The sequence below is a fragment of the Psittacula echo genome (genome assembly GCF_963264785.1).
Source record: "Psittacula echo genome assembly, chromosome: Z".
Lineage (NCBI taxonomy): Eukaryota > Metazoa > Chordata > Aves > Psittaciformes > Psittacidae > Psittacula > Psittacula echo.
Window position 1 is genome coordinate 6,151,387 of NC_137742.1, and position 17,799 is coordinate 6,169,185.

The following is a 17,799-nucleotide window of genomic DNA, read 5'->3' on the forward strand; positions in this document are numbered from 1 at the left end:
GTCCTAGTGGCTAACATGTGGCTATTACAGTAGAAAGTCAGTATGCTTCTTCCAAATAATTTTAGTCCTCTTAGATCCTGTGGATTTAATGAGGGTATGAATGATGTTTTGACCTATGATTTTGGGCTGTCTTAGGAGACAGGAAAAATACCTACCATGAGGCCTGGGTGTCCTCTGAGAATTTCTGTTTCATTTGTGACAACAGATTTTGTGATGCAGGCATAGCTCCAGAAGGAAACAGAATTAGATCAGAAACAGAGTAGCTTGCTTTTTTGAAAAAATAAAATGCTTGGCAAGAAAAAGCAGCAGGTAGTGAAACAAATCAAACTCATTTGTGGTACAGGCCCTCAGAAAGCTCAGAATTTGTGGGCATAAACCATATGAACATTAGCTCTGCTAGCTGCCTCTGCTTAGAGGAAACTAGGCAGATCACATCAGACATCAATTTATTCTTCATAAACCACCAACAGTTATCAGATGGAGGTGCCTAAAAAGCTGTTGTGATTAAAAAATCAGGTGTCCTGAAAATGAAAGTGTCCAAACATACACAGTACTTGAAAGTAGTGCAACTGATAACAGATAACAGACACAGAAGACAAGACTGTCACTATATGTAGGTTTATTCCTCTATAGTATGTATGGACTGAATGAGCTTCTTTTACACTGTTACCCTCTCTTGAGTTACTATGAATTTATAATGCTGCTTCTTAACGTTTATATTTGCCTACACTAAAGATGTAATAATTTATTAACATGGTAGTAAATGTTTAATACTCCTTGCCTGTATTATTTTGTAAAACTATCACCTTAACCCCTTGATTATGGAAAATATAAGGAGGACAAACATTAAACTAAAACAGTGCTGGTTTAAATATGGGCATATTTGTACGCATAATTTTTAGAAGTCACACTTCTTGTTCATAACTTCTGCTACTTGAAGGTAACTGAGATGTTCAAGACATGGGACAGAAGCTCATGTTTGATTTAAGGTGTTGTGACTGGTAGTTATCATTCAGGTGGGATACTTCTTAAACAACCATCCACATAGCAGCTAAAGAGGCATTTTAATGCAGGCATTAAAAAAAAAAAACAAAACACAACAAAAACATAAAAAATTTAAATAGTGGAATCGGCTTAAAAATCAAGCAATATTAAAAAAAAAAGGGTCTCTTTTTTTTTTTTTTTTTTTCCCTCTTTTTTCCCTACTGTTCAATTGGAATTCACCTATTTCACTTCTGAAAGACTTTTAACAGCTCTCAGTCTTAGGCAGATAACTTATTTTTTCAAATGAGATGAGATTTAAATTCCTGAAGGAAAACAACAAAGATAACATAACTTCCCATGTTGTTCTGATAACGTGGTGTTACTGAGACTGCTGAATACCCCAGCCTGCTTTCATGCTTATTCAAAATCCATGAACTTTAGATGTCATACTGGAAACTTGTGGTTGGACAGGGTATGAATGCTTCTGGTTTTCTGTATAAATTGGGATGCAATTTCCAGAATACCATCTGTTCTAAATTATGCAAAGCAATTTTCTGAAGACTTGTGTAACTTTCTTAAAAATTTGGAAAATAGGTACTAGTCAGTCATAAACCAATATGTTTGGAAGAAGCCAAGTTCTTGATGGTTAACAAATTATTTGTCTGATACATCAAGTTTTATGAGTAGGGTATTCCTAAAATGCACCAGATGTCAAATCACATTCTGCAGTTAGTGGCATATTGCAACATCATGAAAACTTTTACAAATAACCTTTGTAAATTATTTTCTCTGTTTTCTTCATGGTAATTTTAATCTGTATACAAAATCAGTTTAAAAGCATTTATCAAGTTTTAAAAAGATGAACCATTTTAATACAACAATTGATAAATTTTAAAAAGAAACTAAAATAAATAAAAAAAATTAATTCATATTTTTCCATTTATCAGTTCTTAGTTACCACTGTAATATCAATGTGTTCTTGCAGCTGTAGACGTAAAAAAGGCTTTTGACTCACTTTCTAAGCTGATATTTGTATGAGTGAATTCTCAGCTTGTTATTCTCCCTGTTGTAATTTAAAGACAGAAGTATCATTTTTTTTTCTTCCATCTCTCCTTCTCTTTTCCAGCAATGACAATGCAGTTCATAAGTCATCGGTTCCCTGATTATCATGATCCAACTATAGGTGAGTAGAGATTATTCTCCATCTCTTTCAATTTCTTTGCCTATTTGAGATTGCCATACATGAGAAGTTCCTCCTAAATAACATTAAATAGAAACAAGATTTGTAAACTTTAAACTAATCCTTAATTTTGTGATAACAATGACATTGTTTCATGGTTGCATTATACCATAGTTATATCTACCTGAAATGTTTTGTACAAAATCTCTTCCAACAGATTTGTGCCTTCATGCTCTATAGCTACTGATGTCCATGCAATTATAATCACAAAATACAAACCAAAAAGTTACAAGATAGAAAAAAATCTAATATTAAAATCATATGAAAACTCCAGTATGAAGTGTGTTTTTTGAAAGTTCTGTTATTTTAGTACTGTTTTTCATTATTAAACTCTCAGTTAGCCTTTTCTAGAAAACTCAAGCGGCATTTATTCCATGGGATATAGCCTTAGAGGGCAGAGAGGGCACAAGACTGTTGGTTGATATTCAGGGATCACCTGCTACAAGCTCAGGAGTGTTGCCAGCCAACTAGAAGGAAGTGCAGCAGAAGGGCCAGGAGACCTTCATGAAAAGCTAATAGAAAAGTTAACAACATATACAGTATGATGAGATTTGGGGACAGTATCCCAGAGATCAGCATGGAAGTATTTCTTGGGCATGAGTGGATTGGATTGTGAAGGCCAAAGTGCTGCTTGAGTTGAAACTTTTGAGAGATATAAAAGGCAAGCAGAGGTTTCTACAGGCACACTGGTAGGAACTGAAGGGCAGGAAAAATGTAGGGCTGCTGCTGAGTGGCATAATGATGAGGAACATGGAAAGGGCTAACACTCTTAGGACTTTATCCCAGCCTTTATAGACACACTGTGTTTAGTAGAGGGGATCAACAAGGGACAAGTAAGTTAAACTGGGTGTAAACAAGTTAACTAAACTGTGTTAGTAAGATTGGGTCAATTGCTGAGGTGGGTAGCTTGAGAGATGACTCCTTCAACACCTGAGCAGGGGAAGCTCAGCGTCCAGGAGCCTCAACTCAGAGCAGCAAGAGCCACCGAGGGAGCCCCAGGTCCTCAACACGACTAGCCCAGGAGCCGGCAGCTCAGCTGAGGCGAGCAGGGACTCACAGGGGGCGGAGCCAGGAGGGGCGGCACCGGCCCTGACTGGCTGAAAACCCGCGCCAGGAAGCAGGAGCGACAAGGGCGGGCAAAGAGGGCGGGTCGAGGCAGTTTGCACGGGCAGGCGAGCGGGGTGGTGAGCACTCGCTTTATTGCCGGGGCCTGGTCTGGGAGCTCTGCTCTGCCTGCCCCGGCTGTGGCCAGCATAGGCACCCAGACAGAGCCGATGAGAGGGGAGGCTGCAGTGCAGAGCTGGGAGTGTAGAGAGTGCCTGCACTGGTCTCGTGAGGGGAGGGTGCCCAGGGGGCAGGGCTGCACTCGGTGCTCCCTGGTGGAGGTCCTCCTGCAGCAGGTGGCTGAGCTGGGGAACGCTGTCAACAGACTGAAAGATGTCAGGGAAGATGAGAGGCAGCAGCACTGCGTGCTCCAGGCCCAAACTCTGCAGGGGCCTCAAGTGTCCCCTGCAGCTCATGGAGGAAAGGAGGAGGCTGTTAACCCAGGAAGCTGGGAAACAGCAACAAAAAAAACAACAAATAAAGGTCGAAGAGGACAATTATAAGCAAGGGGCTTCCTCCTAAAGCTGTTGTCCCGACCCACCCAGAACCGCTTTGCTGTCCTGCAGGGGCTAATGAGAAAACACACTTGCAGCAGGAACAACTGGCTGGTGCACTGGTAAAGAAGATCTCTACTGGTGCTGCCAGGAAAAAGCGGCGGGTCATAGTGGTAGGGAACTCTACTTTGAAAGGCACAGAGGCACTCATCTGTCAGCCTGATCCAGTCTCAAGGGAGGTGTGTTGCCTACCAGGGGCAGGGATCAGGGATGTTGCAGAGAGGCTGCCTGCTCTAGTAAGGCCCACTGACTATTGCTGACTTCTAGTGATCCATGTGGGTGCTAGTGATATAGATAGCAGTAGCCCGGAGAACATAAAGAAGGACTACAGAGCCCTGGGAGAGGTGGTTAGGGGCTCTGGAGATCAGATAGTCTTATCAATTCTCCATGATAAAGAGGAGGATCTTAAAAAGGCTAGGAGGATTAGCCAGGTTAATAAATGGTTAGAAGGATGGTGCCGTAGTCAGGGGTTTGGGCATCTAGAACATGGGACTCAATCTGGGAGGCCAGGTCTACTGGGGGCTGGTCGAGCTGGTCTGACAATGAAGGGGAAGAGCGGTTTTGGTAGGAGACTTGCCAGACTGGTCAAAGGAGGCTTTAAACTAGATGTGTTGTGGGAGGGGGGCATCATTCCATCCCAACACACCCAGTCAGTTGTCACCACCTATAATAAATGCTCAGAGCAAGGTAGAGATAGTAAAGTTCCATGAGATACAGCCCTAGAGGGCAGGAGGCCCAATACTGTAGTATTCAAGGATCACCTGCTGCAAGCTCAGGAGTCTTGTGTCCCAACTAGAAGGAGGTGCAACAGGAGGGCCAGGAGACCTCCATGGATGGATAAGGAGCTGCTGAGGAAACTACGAGGGGAAAAAAGAGGCTTATAAAAGGTGGAAGCAAGGACAGGCAGCCTTAGAAGAATACAGGGATGTTGTCCGGGATGCTAGGGACCAGGTTAGGAAAGCTAAGTCCCAGTTAGAATTAAACTTGGCTAGGGATGTTAAAGGCAACAAGAAGGGATTCTATAGGTACATAGCAAATAAAAGACAGACAAGGAACAACGTAAGCCCCCTCCTGAAGCTATCGGGAGAACTGGCTACCCTGGATTTGGAGAAGTCTGAGGTTCTTAATGACTTCTTTGCCTCAATCTTCACTGGCAAATGCTCTGACCACACCACCCAAGTCCTGGAAGGCAGATGCAGAGATTGTGAGAATGAAGACCTTGGGCCCACTGTAGGAGAGGATCTGGTTCGACACCATCTGAAGAACCTAAAGGTACACAAGTCTATGGGACCTGATGAAATCCATCTGTGGGTCCTGAAGAAGCTGACGAATGAAGTTGCTAAGCCAGTGGCCATCATATTTGAAAAATCGTGGCAGGCAGGTGAAGTTCCTGATGACTGGAAAAAGGGAAATATAACCCCCATTTTCAAGAAGGGGAAAATGGATGACCCAGGGAACTACAGACCAGTCAGTCTCACCTCTGTGCCTGGCAAAATCTTGGAGCAGATTTTCCTGGAACGTATGCTAAGGCACATGAAAAACAACAAGTTGGTTGGTGACAGCCAGCATGGCTTCACTAAGAGGAAATCCTGCCTGAGCAATTTGGTGACCTTCTATGATGGGGCTACAGAACTGATGGACAGAGGTAGAGCAGCTGACGTCATGTACCTGGCCTTGTGCAAAGAGTTTGACACTGTCCCATGCGACATCCTGGTCTCTAAATTGGACAGATAGCAATTTGATAGATGGACCACTCGGTGGATAAAGAACTGGCCGGATGGCTGCACTCAAAGAGTTGTGGTCAATAGCTCAATGTCCAGCTGGAGACCAGTAACAAGTGGTGTCCCTCAGGGATTGGTTTTGGGACCAGTCTTGTTTAGCATCTTTGTCGGTGACATGGACAGTGAGATTGAGTGCACCCTCAGCAAGTTTCCCTTTGACACCAAGCTGTGTGTTTCGGTTGATACGCTAAAGGAAAGGGATGCCATCCCGAGGGACCTTGGCATGCTTGTGAGGTGGGCTGATGCCAACCTTATGAAGTTTAACCATGACAAGTGCAAGGTCCTACACCTGGGTCAGAGCAACCCCAGGCACAGCTGCAGGCTGGGCAAAGAAGAGATTCAGAGCAGCCCTGCAGAGAAGGATTTGGGGGTGTTGGTTGATGAGAAAATGAACATGAGCCGGCTTCAGTGTGCACTCGCAGCCCAGAAAGCCAACCGTATCCTGGGCTGCATCAAGAGGAGTGTGACCAGCAGGTCGAAGGAGGTGATCCTGCCCCTCCACTCTGCTCTCGTGAGACCTCACTTGGAGTATTGTGTGCAGTTCTGGTGTCCTCAACATAAAAAGGACATGGAACTGTTGGAACAAGTCTGGAGGAGGGCCACGAGGATGATCAGGGGACTGGAGCACCTCCCATATGAAGACAGGCTGAGAGAGTTGGGGCTGTTCAGCCTGGAGAAGAGAAGGCTGCGTGGAGACCTCATAGCAGCCTTCCAGTATGTGAAAGAGGCCTGCAAGGATGCTGGGGAGGGACTCTTCATCTGGGACTGTAGTGATAGGACAAGGGGTGCTGGGTTCAAACTTAAACAGGAGATGTTTAGATTGGATATAAGGAAAAAGTTCTTTACTGAGAGGGTGGTAAGGCACTGGAATGGGCTGCCCAAGGAGGCTGTGAATGCTCCATCCCTGGTGGTGTTCAAGGCCAGGTTGGATGAGGCCTTGGGTGGCATGGTTTAGTGTGAGGTGTCCCTGCCCATGGCAGGAGGGTTGGAACTGGATGATCTTAAGGTCCATTCCAACCCTAACTACTCTGTGATTCTATGATTGTATTGAATTTAATATAATAGAGTTGTGCTTTTGAATCACATACACTATTAACTCCATTGAGCTTACCTGCCTAATATACTTCAGTAATGATAAATACTCACATGTAGCTGAAATACACTGAAATACGCTTTAAATGCTGATCATTACATGTCTGTTTAGTTGGAGTACTAGTGGACAGTCTGAGATGGAAGAGATCTGGGATGAATTCTGATTGAGTGATTTTCTGTTTCTAAAACAGTTAACTAAAAAATTGTGGCAAAAATTGTGTCTCAGTAAAATGTTTCAAAATTTTTCTCCCCCTTCTAAGCTGTGTACAAATTGGGAGAATATTTTCAGAGTATAAACCCAAATAATGCCTGGAACAACCCGGATTCCTGTTGTTATATTGGGTATCATCTGTGCACATCCTCTCAGACTCCTAGCTAACACCAACCTGAGCATGTGCCGGCAATATGGCCTTGCGGCAAAGAAGGCTCATGGTATGCTGGACTGCATTAGGAGGAGTGTTGACAGCAGGTTGAGAGAGGTGATCCTTCCTCTCTGTACTTAGTACTACAGAGGCCACACCTGGAGTATTGTGTCTGGCCGTGGGCTCCCAGGCACAGTTGGGCCAGAAAGGTTGTGGAGTCTTCCATCCTTGTAGATACTCGAAACTGTATGGACATAGCCCTGGGCATCCAGCTCTAAGCCCTGCTTAAGCAGGGGTTTAGACCAGACAATCTCCAGAGGTCTTTGACAACCTGAGCAATACTGTGACTCTCTGTTGTCAAGAGTTGTCAAAAGACTTCTTTTCTTGCTGTTGAGCATCTTGTGGGCACCATAACAATTATTAATATAAATGTATGTAATAAAAAAGCATATGACATTGAGACAGAAATCAGCAGAACTGAACATTTATTTAATAATGTCTTAGTTATTTTTACTTACAGGAAAAAGTCCTTGCATTTATAAGGACTATCCATATGTAATATTTAGTTATACTAAACAAAAGACAAAAGATGGCAGAGTTTTGGTCTGAAAAGTGGGAGGTAATATTAAAATTCACAAAAATTGCCTTGAAAAATAAAAATTGAAAAAAGAATTAAAAAAGAACATTTTTTTGTTATCTTTGAAATATTCAGATATTTCAAACTCAGGTTTGACCTCTATAAAATTACCCCATTTCTAGGTAAAGCATCTAATTGTAAATATTTATCAGTAACATTTAATGATAAATAATAGTACTAATGGTACTGTTTCTTTTAATTTGTTATTTCTACAGAATTGCACATTTCCTGGATATTAATTCCTGGTGAATTGTGGTATTTTAATGACGAAAAAAAAGATGCATAAACTCTTCATGCCACTACTAATTCTATAACCATTGAAAATACTACAAAATGAGAACGTGATGTGTCCGCTCTAAAGAAGACAAAACTACTATGCAGTTGCTACAAATTCACTTGTTGCATGCAGAAAAAAAAGTAATCATTAGATCTAATTGGAAAAAAGGAACATTAGTAGTTACTGACACCATTAAGCTGTGTACATACACCCATCTTTATTATTAACTATCCATCTGCCACCTGTATTTATCCATATATTGTATCCTGTCATACTTTTAAGTTATTGGTCTCTAGACACTACCACTATATGAATAATAGATAATCATAAAGAGAAGGAAAGCTTATGATGCATTGTAAGTACATAATGCAGGAATGCCTAGAGGACCTAATCAGGATGAAGGTCTCCTTGAGTAAGAGGCAGCTTCTACTCTGTAAAACCAACACTCTAAATAGATGAAAAGAGAGGGAGAGACAGAACAGGGAAATGAAATATTGAATTCAAACTCACACAGCTGGCTGGAGGCAGGACTGGAAGTACAGCTCTGAGTTTTGTCTGTTCAGCACTTCTGTCCCTTGGAACATGCTGAGGACATCCTGAGAAAGGCCTAATTCTATTTATGCTCTGAAACATGTACTAAACAGCAGAGTGTAATCTAGGGCTAAGTACATGCATTTCTTTTTTGGGTAAGTTTGTCGTATGACCCCTCAAAATCGAACATAAACCCCAAGACAAAAAGAAAGAATAATTTGTTATCTGACCTGTAATAACAAATATATTTTAAAATCTCAGTACACTGGAAAATTTTATACTGTTGAGATTGTGTGTACTGCTTTTGATCCCCTGGTTGCAAGTCACAGAATTTGTCTTTTGTTGTTGTTGTTGTTGTTGTACATCCACTAGTGGGCATATTTTAACTATTTCCCATCAGTCTAAAAGAATATTAGGTGATCCAGAATGGGCATATTCAGGCCCAAGACTATGCGATGCCAGGATTTCATAGAATCGTAGAATCATAGAATAGTTAGGCTTAGAATACTTAAGATCATCTAGTTCCAACTCCCTGCCATGGGCAGGAACACCTCACACTAGACTGTCATCCAAGACTCTGTTTAACCTGGCCTTGAACATTGCCAGGGATTGAGCATTTTGTCAAATAAGAGGTTATTCTTCAAAGGTCACAAGGAGCTAGCCACAGACAGATTCTTTGTGTTACATGCATTTTAGACTACTTTCATTCCTTAGCAATTTGTATCCTATTTATGAAGCTCATGAGCTGTCCTGAACTTCTCTGGACACACTGACCTCAGAAGATCCACACACTCATCTTGTATGATCAGCTAACAACACATGAAATACTTGAAACAAGGAATCTACAACAGTTTTTGCTTTGACTTTAAAATAAATGGCTGCCAACTGGTTTTCATGTTCTATTTCATAAAAGCCCAAATCCTTTCAATCCTGAGAAATGTTCTGAAGTTCAATTCTTTTGGTATAAAGAATGTATTTTATGTTCTGACCTATTTCTTGCTTCATAGAAGAATACCCATGAGCAATTGGCTTTTGAAGGTTTTTAGATTTTTTTTTCCTTCTTATTTTTATTTTATACATCATCTGTAAACTGATAAAACAGTGATGTTTAAAGGGAGTATAAAGATGAGAACATATTTCTCTTTTGTCTAGTCCATCATGAGGCTATGGTAAAAATTGCTGTTACTGACCAGAGAATACAAAAGAGTTTTTTTCAGCGTAATAAGCTGCCAAATGTGCTTCTCCTTCCAATTTTTGCTTCCCTCCAAACACACAGTTAGGAATTTACCCTAAACATTGTGCAGTAGTAATTATGTAGTTTAAAATTCCAGAGTGTTATTTTTCCTTTTTTTGTGAGTCCCTAGGAACATGGATTTTCTCTATCATTCCTTTTCATTGCGGCTCAGCATTATGTTGCCAATGTTTCTGCAGTGACTTAATCTCTAACAATATATAGTAGATATATACAATTCAAATTGAATGGTGCTTTGTACATAATTTTTTTTTTTCTGTTATCCACTGACATTTTTGAAATATTACGCGGCATCTTCATCACTGAAAGCTGCTGCTACTGTAGGATGATGCAGAATTTTTGTTCAAACCATATTTCAGTTGCTACATTACATAATGCATGTGCTCATAGATTTGTATGTTATACATACATTTCAAGTGAACAAATCTGATCCTAAACCAACTATGCAAATAGATTTAGACTTAATTTACATGGTTTTCTTTCTATGTATATAGTTTATAGAAACAGTACCTATAGTCCTTCCAAATGCATTTTTGTTCCAACAGGAATTTATTCTGAGAAGTACAGCGTGTTACAGGCATCAGACACATGGTGTCAAAATAAATGATCACAATAAATTGTCCCTTCTGATGTATGAAACTGTCCTTTATTTTAGCTGATTGTCTTAGTCTGAAAACCTGATGTCAAGAAATGCAAGCTGTAGGCATTAGAAACAGATATAAATAAACATGCATACACATAAATACACAAATACATGTCAGTATTTGTTTAAAATATAAACATTGATTAAAAACTTAAAAGCTACCTGAATTGCTAATTTTAATCCTGTCAATTTGAATTTAATGCTAAGTGGGAATAGCAATTGTGTTTTAGTTCTGCTGCAAATATTGCAGTCCAAAATTTTGAGTCATAATTGATTTATTTTTCTAAGTAAATGGGGAGAGGAAGGACAAATTTTATTTTTTTTTTCTTTTTTTAGTATTAGACTGTGCATAGGCAAAATTTCAGAGCTTAGCACGTCTTGAAAATGAAATTATTTCAACACACATTTAATATTTAATTGTAGTCAACAATGGGAACAATTTCCAAGTGGCAGTGGATGTGATCATTTTCTGGAACAAATGGGTAAGAGCAATTTACACTCTGTACAGTCTTTGGCAATATCACAGAGAGTTAATGCAAGCAGAGTGGCAGGGAAGGAAGCATGACATAGTGTAGCAAACTGGACAGCCTCCAAGATGCTCATTAAACATGTGACTAATCTGAAAATGAATACATAATGCAAACGAGATGCGAAAGCAGCTTCCTGTTTTGGTGAGATATCATTGCATGAGACTCTGTCAAATGAGCAGTTGAGGGCATTAAGGCTGAGTCAATGTCAGACTTTAATTGAAATGGGTGTGGGATGGGAGGCACTCTAGCATTAAGCATATGAATTTCCATAAGGTTTCCTAACGAAGTAATGCATTCACCAAAGTATCAAATAAAACACAGTTAAACTAATCTTTAATAAGATAGTGGAAATGTGGGGATGAATTTGAGAAAAAATACAAAATGCGACTTAAAATTCGCTAAGGTTATATAGTGTGAAATGTCTGTGTTATAAAGAATACTGTATCTGTTTTCAAGGTACAATAATGGAAAAGGATAAATCATGGGAAATTATTATTCATTAGGTATTCATTAGTAAGGACAGAGTGAAAAAAGACAAAGATGGGACACATCTATTAGATTGGGAGAGGGGTGCCTTGCCTGAAAAGTGCTATTTTTAGGGTACAGAGTGTTTCTAGATATTTTCTACTGTTACCTAAAACATGTATATGCATCTATTCCATCCCTAATTTCAGTCTCATTTTTCCATAGAAGATAAAATACTTGGATTGGACTGAACAAGCCACAACTGGATTTGAGCTTTAAAATTTTTATTTAAAAAAAATAATCATGTGATCAGTAGATAAATAGTGAGGACCACCTTTCATTCATCATTCTCTATACATTTAATAGCCTTATTTGAGACTGAATAAACATCTTGCGTAAAATGACCTGGAACCAGAACAATTGGTTTCCAAAGACTGCCTCCAAGTGTATTCAGTCTGATTGTGTAGACATGCCTATGTTTATATTCCATACTCATCATTGTTTAAAATGAGAAATGAAGAATATAGAAGAAAATTGGTGTATGCATTTGAACCATATCCTTAAACCTGTGTTTTATGATTAGTTTTAATTTCTCTATAGGTTGATATTATCTGCATCATAATCTCCTAATCAGGTTAGGAGATTAATACTCACTTTTGTATAAAGCATTTTGATTTATGTACAAAAGGAAGAGAAAACAGAGATTATGCTTACTATGTTAGGGTTAAACCTCATATTCCAACGCCTAAATTAAAATGTTTATATATGAGCTGTGTATCTATGTGCCAGTTACGTAGAATTCAGAGAGATTTAGGAGTAGAGATGAGTGGAGGTTGATTTTTGCTCAATTCCCTTACCACAGGCTTCGAGAGCCATTCGATATGTGCTGCACTATCCTGCTTTGGTTCAGGATCGTGATCCAGAAGGCTGTGGATCTCCCACAGGTCTTGTGTTGTCATCATCTGTAGCACTGTGGATGTGACATAGGACCTATGGAGCACCAGAGCCCTCCTAATCCAGTGAGGGAAAGCCAGGCAAGATTCCTGAGAGTTTATCAAACAGCATTAGTCATGTATGGGAATGAACAGCATCTGTACTTCTACTAAGTGTAAGGGGATTTTAGATACCTACCTTGAATGTAGACACATATTTTGTAGCTGTCTAAATGCAAGTGCCTGAAGGTGAGTTACAGTACCTTCCCTGACAACTTGTCAGAACAAGGGCTTTCACAGATCATAGTGATATATCCCAGAGTGCCTGGGTAGATGTCCTGCAGTGAAGGAAGGAAATAGCAGAGTGTGACCTGCCATGCAGCATCTTTGTTGAAAGCAGCGAAAGAAAGGAGACCACTGGCATGTGTCTGGTAGCATTGGTGCTGCCACTGTAAGACTTAAAAAACCCCAAACCCTCATGAATAAAAAAGGAGGGAGTAGTAGTAAGAAATTAAGAATGCAAAAAGTGGCTAATCTGCTCAGCTAGTTTAGATATCAATGCGGCAACAAAATACCTTCTGCTTAGTGTTGTTGTGATAACCTGCCATGAAGAGAAATACAAATTGTTTGAAGCCATGAAGAATGGAGATTAGAAAATCATAGTAGATTGTTCTCAATGTGGTGGAAACAATACGATTAAAAAAAAAAAAATCCTATTTATCTTGAAAAGGATTTTTTTAAAAGGTGGTAGTTCCCTGTAAAGAGCAGATTGATGATAGTTGGATCTTCTCTCAGCATTTCAGTATGAGCTATATCCTCTAACTTAGATGCATTCTAAGGTCAAGATGACCTTTCGTTCTTTCCCCTTCCTGTGTTGAGAACATCATATTTTCCTCAGTAAAACAGTTTGGCCCTGTTCTAAATATGGGAAACGTTCTCTGTCTCTGCTGTTAAACTTTTTCTTGGGATTTTGCTTTGATGAGCCAATTATTCAGTCCCAAAAGGTTTGCAGACTTCATGCAAGAAATAACCAAAGCAACCAGTCACATTTTCCTGTCCATTCTCAAGATGAATCACCTCTAACATCCTGGATAAATACCTAATGTCTGCTACTGCTCTGTCACATTCATATTTTCTTACAAACGCAACTCATTATGTAATTATTTGAGGGCTGTTTACACCACGTGACAACTCGCTGTCACATAGCATTTTCAAAGACTAGGAAACAGTGCTTAAAGTGATAATTTTCCTTTGCTAATATCCCTGATATAAACTGATGTAAACCATAGCACACCCGCAGATGCAGTCTGTGTCTTTTCAGGGAGTGGGTGGCCCAGAGAGGTGTTCCTACACTTGTCATTTTCTCCCTTACCGTTTCATCAAACACCTGCTCAAAGGCTGGATGTTAAACAACACCTTGAAGAGCATTTAGGCTTGCAGTTTAGTCTTGGAAATGCAGTTGGCTGTCTGTGTCTGTCATTCCATACACCCTTAGATAACTTGACACAGCAGCTATGCTTCCAGAACCACTTTAGCCACAGCGGTAGCCCACAGCAGCAACAGTTAAGCTTCTGAGACCTGTGAGGTCTCAGGGAACTAAAGGCTGAGAGAGCTGGGTTTGTTTGAGAAGAGAGGGTTCAGGGGAGAACTTATCACCATGTTCCAGTATTTAAAGGGTGGCTATGAAGAAGATAAAGACTCCCTTTTTACAAGGAGTCACATGGAAAAGACATCTGGCAATGGGCAAAAGTTACCGCTGGTGAGATTCGGGTTGGACACTGGAGGAAAATTTTTTGCAGTGATAACAATTAGCCATTGGAATAATCTCTCCAGGCAAGTGGTGGATCCCCCAGAGTTTAAGATTCAGCTGAACAGGGTGCTAGGACATCGAGTCTAGATCAGGCTTTGCCAAGAAAGGTTGGATCATATGATCCTTGATATCCCTTCCAACCTGGGATTCTATGATTCTATGAAATAGTGTATAGAGAAGACTCAGTGTAGAGCTATCTAATTTCTGTACCCTAAATTGTGAACAAGGAATAATAAATGGCCTGTCGCCTGCTAGGAACAGATTTTGGAGGCTCTGCAGCAAACTCTAGTTTTGTGAGTTAAGACGAGCCAAATTAACAGCTAATTTGTGTGGTAAAGGACGAATTCCCACTCTTCGTCTCTGCCCTTCTCTCACCCTTACTGGTGCTCTGGCATTCATTGGACAAGCTGATTCAGCAGCAGTCCAGAAGAAAACTAAGCCACCCCAACACAGAGCAGTTGTATACCACATTAGTGATCTTAATCACCTTAGTAAAAACAGTTCTGTAAGCCCCAAGAGTGACAAAAGGGATAGTATGGAATCATATATATGGAAATGTGAGTATAGGTGGGTATGAAAGAGAAGAAAAGAGATCCTGTTATTTCTGGGACAAGCAAGATGTAGAAACTGAATCACCGTCTCATAGAGAGTTGCTCTCAGACACCAGTTTGTGAGCCAGAATTCCTTCCCAAGTTGATCTCTGTTATGAAAAAGAATATTGATAACTAAGTGTGCCAAAAATGTAGATGGATTCAAAAACCATTTGGGTAAACTACTAGAGGGAAAAATAGCCATCAAGGGTTGTTAAGAACAAACTCTGCTTTGACTTAGAAAGACCTTTGAGGTGCAAATAAGTGGAAGCTGAGAAAATATGCCAAGCAAAAATCATTGTGTGGGATTCCTTGGGTGACTCTGCAAAAGCAAAAAATGGATTAGATTGACTGTTGATCTTTTATTGCTCTACTCCTTATATTCTCATTTGGAGCATTTACCTAATCTGAATTACTTCAATTAATAAACTGGCTGGTGATCTGTCTTCCCTTTCTCCCTTGTTTCAGAAAGCAAGTAAGTAGATGAACAATTCTGTTTTTTTGTCAAACATGGAATTATAGAATCTCTGCTTAACATCTGCTTACCATGACTGGAACAGGAAAGAAAATCGTTTCTCCATTGTGTTGCAGTGAGAGACCTACGGTGCATGTTCACATGAAAAAAACCACCACTACCCTTAAATGGTTCATGATTATCCTCCATAATCTCTCTTTGTGCTAGAAATAAGATATATTCCTGCCTTGGCCATCTTACCATCTCACTGAATAAACTGTCAACGGAGGATCAAGCATAGTATACAACCTTTCTGTTCCTCCTAGATACCCCTGAGTTTAATTGCATATTTGCTAAACAGAGAGAAGAAAACTAGCCAAAAATGTATACAAGTGTGACCTTGTGGTTGTTATGATAACAGTGATTAAAATTTAGGGGGGAAGAAAAGCCTTTTCTCGTACCTGACAGTATAAAAACATTTCTGTGGTATATTTTTTGTAACAGTAATATTAGTAATAATGATAATAATGAAACAATTTTATTATACTTCTTTCATATCTACTATATTTAGAATCTAGAAAGAGTCAGCCAAGAATAGAAACCATTGTTAAAATATTTTTGTTTGTTCTACTCATAATAGGCTATTTATTTATTTATTTATATCAGCTTCATTCAGGCAGAAGACCTCTATCTCAGCAACGGTGGTTTTGATTTGACTCAGTCTGACAATCCTCACTTCGCCTTGCACTGATTCACCAGATCTCTGATTTAACCATCTAATAAACTGAAGTGGCAAAAAGGAGATGAAGGGTGCTTCTTCTCATAACAGTATAGTTTACTCTGAGTTCTGACCCCTTCAAACCTCTCTCCAGGATTACAGTGATACTCTAAACATCAACCTATTGTAGAAAATTGGAACAACATCTCCTTCTTAGGTTCTTAGCTACTGTAGTTTTTTTAGTAGAGATTCATATACACACTTCCATTGGATTGAACCACTCGTATAATCTGAGGAACTCAACTCTTAGTCTATAGATCCTGATAATGTTTAAGGGCGAGTAAAGTGTCCATCTGGCTGGTGTCATTAAAGCAAAAGAGTTTGTTCATCCAGAACTATAAAGCACAGTGAACTCACATGTGGGTTGTGGTTTCTAATTCATAACATAAATGTACTCAAGTTCTAGAGTGTGATTTATCTCACCCTAATATCTTCATGTCAAGTTAGTCAGATCAATACTGGTATCAAATGTGAAATACTATAAAGAAAGTCTAGGTTCTTAGGGCTAAAGCAGCGTGAAATGTCATGTTATGTGGCAACTGAGGAGATTGAGAAGTCCTGGGAATTAGGTGACTGACGTTGGCATGACGTTGGTGACTGACGTTGGACCTAAGTCACTCTGTGGGTTTAGTGCAGTGGTTCTAAGTATCGCTAGCCTCTTATAATGATAATAATTATGATTAGGATCTTAAACTTCGAAGGAGCTGAAGTGAGATTTGTGACCCTTAAATGGGGTCACCAGTGGAAAACTTGATTACCCATTCCCTGTATATCTTGATTTGTAAAAGTACTCCTTTAATGATACTTTAAATTGGAAAAGACACTAATGCTATGGTTTCCTCGATGTGGATGATTCATCATGCTCAATTCAAAATTCTTCATCACAGGACAAATGTCCCCATTAACCTTTCTTTCAAGGAAGCCAGCAGCCATCTACACCTTACTAAATCCAAGGCACCATGCAAGCTAATAGCCATACAGATGTAGTCAACTTGTTAATTGCTCCTCCTGAAATGACAAGAAGTGAATTCGTAGCTGTCAGATCCTCCTACTCAGCAGCACAATCACGGACTTGAAAGAGTAGTGAAATTGCTACCTGCTATTCTTCTTCCCCAAGATAAGGGTACTTGGACTCCTGTTAATTATCATGTTTTGATTAAACAGGAGCACTTTGTTCCCTTTGTTCATGTACACCTTTGAGTTAAACGACATTTTTCTGGAAGCAGCGAAAGTAATGATATGCCTTTATTAAATATTAGTAGCATTACCTATATTGCAAGTGGTTTCTAGCAGAAAAGCAAGTGCTACAGCAAAGGTTTGCCTGAGTTACTTTAGCCTTGATTTGCAAAATTGCTAACAGTTGTAAGAAATAATTTTTTTTCTCTTTGAGAGCTGCTTCTGAGGAAAATATTTGTCAACCAAATAGTCTTATTCACATGGATGGGACACTTTATAAGCAAAATTTACCCTGTTTGAAGGACCGCGGTACAAGAAGAGCTGAGTGAGATTTTTGGGCAGCAGGCCCTATCCTGTATAACTTTATGCAAATCGATCGTATCTATACATGTTTGTAAATAGAGTCATAAATGGTGTCTTCATGGATAACAGCATTTGCATCATGACTGATATTGCACAGGGAATGGGTAAATGTCAATACTCAGTTTAAACTTCAGTTTAGAAGGTTCTTTTGACTTGTTGCATCAGGATATTGAGTCAGAACTGAAGTAAAAGAGCCACAATGCTTCCAAATCAGGAGTGTTAAAGTGTTCACTGTGTGAAGGAC

At 39.7% G+C, this 17,799-nt stretch overlaps 1 protein-coding gene across 1 annotated transcript in view; it reads left to right on the plus strand.

The window, feature by feature from the left end:
• The window catches only part of RIT2 (Ras like without CAAX 2), a gene marked incomplete at both ends in the record, with an annotated part of 187,755 nt that overhangs the window by 43,418 nt on the left and 126,538 nt on the right, over nt 1-17,799 (plus strand). Inside the window, one exon of the mRNA XM_080638245.1 lies at nt 2,111-2,167. Coding sequence (XP_080494371.1) covers nt 2,111-2,167 — 57 coding nt within the window. The remainder of the gene's footprint in view (nt 1-2,110; nt 2,168-17,799) is intronic.